The 5995-nt window shown below is 34.1% G+C and overlaps 1 protein-coding gene across 1 annotated transcript in view; it reads right to left on the bottom strand.

The window, feature by feature from the left end:
• The window catches only part of LOC107581089 (solute carrier family 41 member 1-like), a 14280-nt gene extending 11283 nt beyond the window's left edge, over window positions 1-2997 (bottom strand). The window contains exon 1 of the mRNA XM_016266688.1: window positions 2696-2997. Coding sequence (XP_016122174.1) covers window positions 2696-2725 — 30 coding nt within the window. The 5' untranslated portion in view covers window positions 2726-2997. The remainder of the gene's footprint in view (window positions 1-2695) is intronic.
• Window positions 2998-5995: the final 2998 nt, after the last annotated feature.

Here is a 5995-nt window from a genome sequence, read left to right on the forward strand (position 1 = left end):
GTCACTTTTGATCAATTTAATGCATTCTTTCTGAAAAAACACACACACACAAAAAAAAAAACAATTCATGGCCTGTTTGTGGCCATGTTGACGAAATAAAATTGAGAAAATATACACATTTAAATTATACAGTGTTTCTCTAAGTAAAATGGGCCAAAAATATTGATGACATTATACAGTCTCTTAAGCTTTGTCCAATAAAATGCTCACTAGGAATGTCACTTGCCACAGAGTAGCAAATCATAGCTATCTTAAAAAAGGGTAAACCCTTTGAAAGCTTTTTTTTTTTTTTTTAAGTACAAGCCCGAAAAAACACACACACACAAAAAAAAAAACAATTCATGGCCTGTTTGTGGCCATGTTGACGAAATAAAATTGAGAAAATATACACATTTAAATTATACAGTGTTTCTCTAAGTAAAATGGGCCAAAAATATTGATGACATTATACAGTCTCTTAAGCTTTGTCCAATAAAATGCTCACTAGGAATGTCACTTGCCACAGAGTAGCAAATCATAGCTATCTTAAAAAAAGGTAAACCCTTTTAAAACTTTTTTTTTTTTTTTTTAAGTACAAGCCCTTTGATACGTCCTACGCCAAGTTTCTGTTGCAAAAAACATTGACACAGGACTGAAAATTAGTCAAACCATTTGATGGGCTATTCAAATGGGTCAAGTTTGTAATACTCCAAAAACACCCACGATGAGACGAGCAAAAATCTACACCAACTATGAACAAGAGGAATCATTTTCAAAGGCAAGAAATGAAAAATGTGGGTCCAATTCACACTACGAAAGGAATTCATTCTGTTTTTTGAAGTAAGAGCATTAGAAACCGACAGTGTTCTTAATCTGCTGATAATCAGCAGCGGCTAGGAGAAACTGAGCACTTAGTGTAGATTTACAGCACACAGACGACCTCAAGACCGCAGGCTTGACACTTTCTGCTCACCTGATTACTTGTGAATCACTGGATTCCAGCAAAAGGTAGATGAACTTTCCCTGAGTGTGGGTTTGCACCTAATGTAGTGTTTAACAAGGTATGTAATTAGCAACAGTTTAAAGGTACAGTTCACCTAAAAACAAACAAAAGTTCACATCATTGACTTACTCTCATGTTGTTCCTACACCACATTATTTTCTTAAAACAAGTATACAGGGCCAAAATGACATGAAAAGGCAATGATGCAAATGATGACAAAATTAAACTTTGGGATGACTAATTATAGTTACTTTAAATCATCGCTCTCAAAAATAATGAAAAACAATGGCATCTGACAGCATTGCTCCCAGATTTAACCAACTAACGTGGGCTGCTTAAGGATGTGTTATGATTAAATATGTAATCTTGTGGTGGGAGCTCAGAGAACCACAGGCCAGAAGAATGTCTGGCTTTGCCACAAACCTGGCACATCCACATCTAGCCGAGACACACGGAGTGTAGGAGTACTGAGCGAAACTAGGGGAAGTGCACGGTCATGTGCTTAACAGGATTAAAATGATGTTAATTTGACCATAGTGTCCTACATGATGTTTTATTAAGCTTTCAGAGAACAGGGCAGACTACCCAAGTTATTACCCTACTTTTAACATACTGCAGCGAAGGACAATGAAGCATTGTGAAAATGTTTAATTTTCACATTGGTGAGTACAGAGATACAGTTAAAAACTAATGAAAACGAGCAAACAAACTTACTTTTAACATATTCTGAAGAATGTTCAATGTTTTTTAAAGTCTCTTCCTCTCACCACGGCTGCATTTATAAAAAATGCAGTAAAAACAGTAATGTTTGTGAAATATTATTTCAATTTAAAATGACTGTTTTCTACTTAATAAATGTAATTTATTTCTGTGATGCAAAGCTGACTTTTCAGCATCATTACTCCAATCTTTAGTGTCACATGATTCTTTTTTTGTGGAAAGTCTGACATTTTCAGGATTTTTTGATGAATAGAAAGTTCAGCATTTAATAATTTTGTAAAACGATAAGTGTCTTTGCTGTCACTTTTGATCAATTTAATGCATCCTTGCTGAAAAAAAAAATATATAAACAATAATATTCTGACCGACTCCAAACTTTTGAACAGTAATATAACATTGGTCATTGCCAGGGCATTGCTAGTGTTTATGCAGGCAAGTTGAAAGAGAAAGACAGCTTTATTATTAGCTAAAAATTGTATTGCTTGAATTAAATGTAATAGCACACGTTTCATACACAAAACACTGATGGTTCATTATTAAAATACTCTAACCCCTGGTATACCAATATTTTCCTTTAAAGGAGAATATTAATGCATTAATTCTGACAGCAGGAAGTAACTTTCAAGCTGAAGTTACATAAAACTCAAAGACACCTCTGAAAGTTGCACAAAGTAAATATACTAGTCACCATCCAGACAAAAGAAAGAATACAATGCAAGTGAAATTGCGTCATGAAATTCAGATAATGATTCAGACTGATTCAGATTTTAAAATCTCAGTGATTTGAGTCAATAAATATGCTTGCGTACATAGTTTTTCCCCCCAGCATTCCTTTCAAAGTCTTGATTTTATTTAAAGGTCCCATTTTTCTCAATGTTTTTATCTGCATCTTGTGCTGACCTAGAGAATACACAAGCTATTTTTCCTCAAAAAAATTACTGAATCATTCCTATTGGAAAGCTCATGTGGTAAATTTGATACTAAAGGACTTACCGCGGTAGACAGTCTAGACGCGAGGGTCATCTCCAAGTTCCCCTTCAGGCCCAGGAGAGCAGGCACCAGGATAAAGACTTCAGTCACCTCTGTGAATACAGTCCAGTGCTATTGAGAAAGAGACACTTTTTAGTTCAAACATTCATTGAACATTAAAGCCCAATAAGCCAGAGATCTTCTGAAAAATATGCTGGAAGTAAAGCTGTGAAAATTGATTTTTTTTTTTAAATGAGATCTGTTTGATATCTCTTGCTTTTGATCATTACCTGCAATTTGATAGTCTTTTTTTATGGAAAATTTGACTGAACCTAGTCTACTCAATGGTGAAATTAATTTACAAGGTGCTAAATCTTAAAAACAGAAAAAATAAGTGTGATCATAGTAGATACAGTCCATAGGAAGGAAAAATCCCGTGAGATCTAGAAAGCCATTACATTAAATGGAAAAAATTGTGATATATTTTTGCCATATCGTCCACACCAAATATGAACTAATTTTTATTTTATAGCTCTGCAGTCTTACTGCATGCCAACTATTGACTTGTTTGTGTCTACTTCTATTTTTCTATAGAATTTTAAGAATTTTTTTTGAGACAAAGTTGATACAGAAAACTTTTTTTATTATATCTCCTGAGATATAAAGGAGCAATATTAAAACCTTCCTCTGAGGATCACTGCATGTACGATTAGACCCTAAGAAACAAAACCTCTCCATTTATAACAAATATTAATAGTTTTCAATGAGAAAATCTCTGATAACACTGAGCTTTATCATCTTATCATCCAAAGTTAAATTCAGGCCAATTTTAGATCTACTGATGCCCTCGTTCATTTGAACCTTTTCCAAGCATCTGACTTGAGACGTATGAAGTTGATGACTCCGGTAAGTGGCAGGCTGTTTTTTTCCATTAGGCTGCAGTGCCTTAGATGCAATGCAGCAGCAGGCAGTATAGATCAATACATAGAAAGAGTGCTTATCTTTAGACTCATTCCCACTGGTGCACAGCAATTACAGGCCTGACACTGACTAGCTAAATCAATTCTAGCATCTTTGTCAGCACATGGAGAGAGCGAGAAAGCATGGCGTGCACCGCTAACGTAATGTTGAAGAAAAAGCTAATGGTAAACATAACACAACAACACAAAATCTTCTACAAATAGCAGCAAAAAGCACTAGTTACGGAGTTTGAGCGGCGCAGCTTCCAGTGGGTGGGTTTTAATGGCCGTTTCTTTTTCCTTGAGTCTTTGGCAGTGCAGGGGCCACTTTTAAAAAAGGACGAACATCAATTGGGAGCTGGCACCCAGCCACTTTGTCTTCGGTTCCCTTTGAGTGAACCTCCTCTACTCTGTCTATCTCCCTCCCCCAGTAAGATGTTGTCTTCAGGGAACAGCGCAGTCCTGGCCAATGCCTCCATTTGCCTCCTAGGGTTCTGCGAACTTGACACACAGCAGTGCAGGCATGCAACCGAAGGGGGGCTCGGATTGCAGGATTGTGTAATGTTGGCTGGCAACGCTCCTCGGTTCCAGCACCTTGGTCTCCAAGGCTCAGCGTGTAGGGTCACAGAGGAATTCTGAAGACGTTCTACCAACCTGGGTTGTGTTTAACACCGGTGAACCAGCAGTGGTCTATGTGCATGCTACAATTTTCAAGATAGTTTATCAAAAAAATAATTTACTCAACCTCATGTTGTTTCAAACTTACGCTCTTTAAAATAAGGTTCCTAAAGGGGAGTGATAACATAAAAAAAACATTTCGAGTTTCCCAGTAAGCCTTTCAGCAGAAACTTCTTAAAAGAGCCATATTTTCTTATTGTAATGTACATTTTAATGATCTAAAGAAACTTTTTCCACTATAAAGAACCTTAAGTGGCTCTATGGATGTTACAGGTTCTTCATGGAACCATCAGTGCCAATAAATAACTGTTATTTTAAAGAGTGTATGACTTTCTTTTCCTCTGTGGAATACAAAATAAGATATTTTGAAGAACATTAGGGTTAATTTACTTTCATTGACTTTTTTTAATACCTTCCTTTATGCTCTGCGGAAGAAAGCAACATGAGAGGGAGTAACTTAATGATGAGTTTCATTTTTGGGTAAACCCTTTAATAATCTGGAAACTGTCTGAAAATGTGATTATTTCTTGTCCATCGCTCAACCAATTTTGCATGTGAGTGTTTCCATGTGGTTTCCAGTGAATTCTATTGGTTGCTAGAGTATTGCGGGTGGTTGCTTACTGACTTAAGTCTATGGGACGTAAATTGTATTAGTCTGCTCATTTAAAAAGTAAAAACAACAAGCCACATAATTTGATGCATGATTTACTGTGTGTCCATAGCACAAACAGTGCTGTTATGATTAACTAAAACTAATAAAACTTTTTTAAAAATTGTTAACTGAAATAAAGCTGAAATAAAAATAAAAATATTAGATGAAAAATAAGACTACCTTGGTTAGTAAAACGATTAATTGCGATTAATCGATCGCATCCAAAATAAAAGTTTTGTTTACATAATATATGTGTGTGTAATGTGTATATTTATTATGTATATATAAATACACACACACACACATGCATGTATATATTTAAGAAAAATATGTTGCATTTATACATTTTAAATATTTACATATAATATCAATTATATGAATATAAATATATACATGGAAATATTTTCAAAATATATACTGTATGTGTGTGTATTTATATATATACATAATAAATATACACAGTATACACACATATATTATATAAACTAAAACTTTTATTTTGGATGCGATTAATCGTTTGACAGCACTAATATATATATATATATATACACAATGACTAAAGCATATAACAAGTTAGTAAAATAAAAAAAGAAAACTGAAAATATATTTGAAAAAAGCTAATTCAAAATATTAATAAATACCTGAATACATATAAATGTGTAACACTGCAATGTGGGATGAACTAGGGCTGCACAATTAATCGAATTTCTAATTGGGATTACAATTATTGATGCCACAATTATGTAATCGTTCAAAGCGACAATTAATCGTTCAAAGTCCACTTATGTTATTCTGCATGCTTATGAAATGTTTTTTTTTCTTTCTACATGTTATCTTAAGGGTTTTTCCATTGTTTTAGTTTTAGTATAACATTATAATACCATTCATATTTGTACTTTTTTATAATTTAAAGAAGAAACCAATCCGATGTATATTTGACATTTGAGGCTTAATACTATAGAAAAGCACTAAAGGTTTTTCAGTTAGAGTGTTTTCAGCTTGTTTATTTTTATATAAAAAATACGGCATGCAGTT

Source organism: Sinocyclocheilus grahami, unplaced genomic scaffold, assembly GCF_001515645.1.
Source record: "Sinocyclocheilus grahami isolate Dianchi unplaced genomic scaffold, SAMN03320097.WGS_v1.1 scaffold3.1, whole genome shotgun sequence".
Classification (NCBI taxonomy): domain Eukaryota; kingdom Metazoa; phylum Chordata; class Actinopteri; order Cypriniformes; family Cyprinidae; genus Sinocyclocheilus; species Sinocyclocheilus grahami.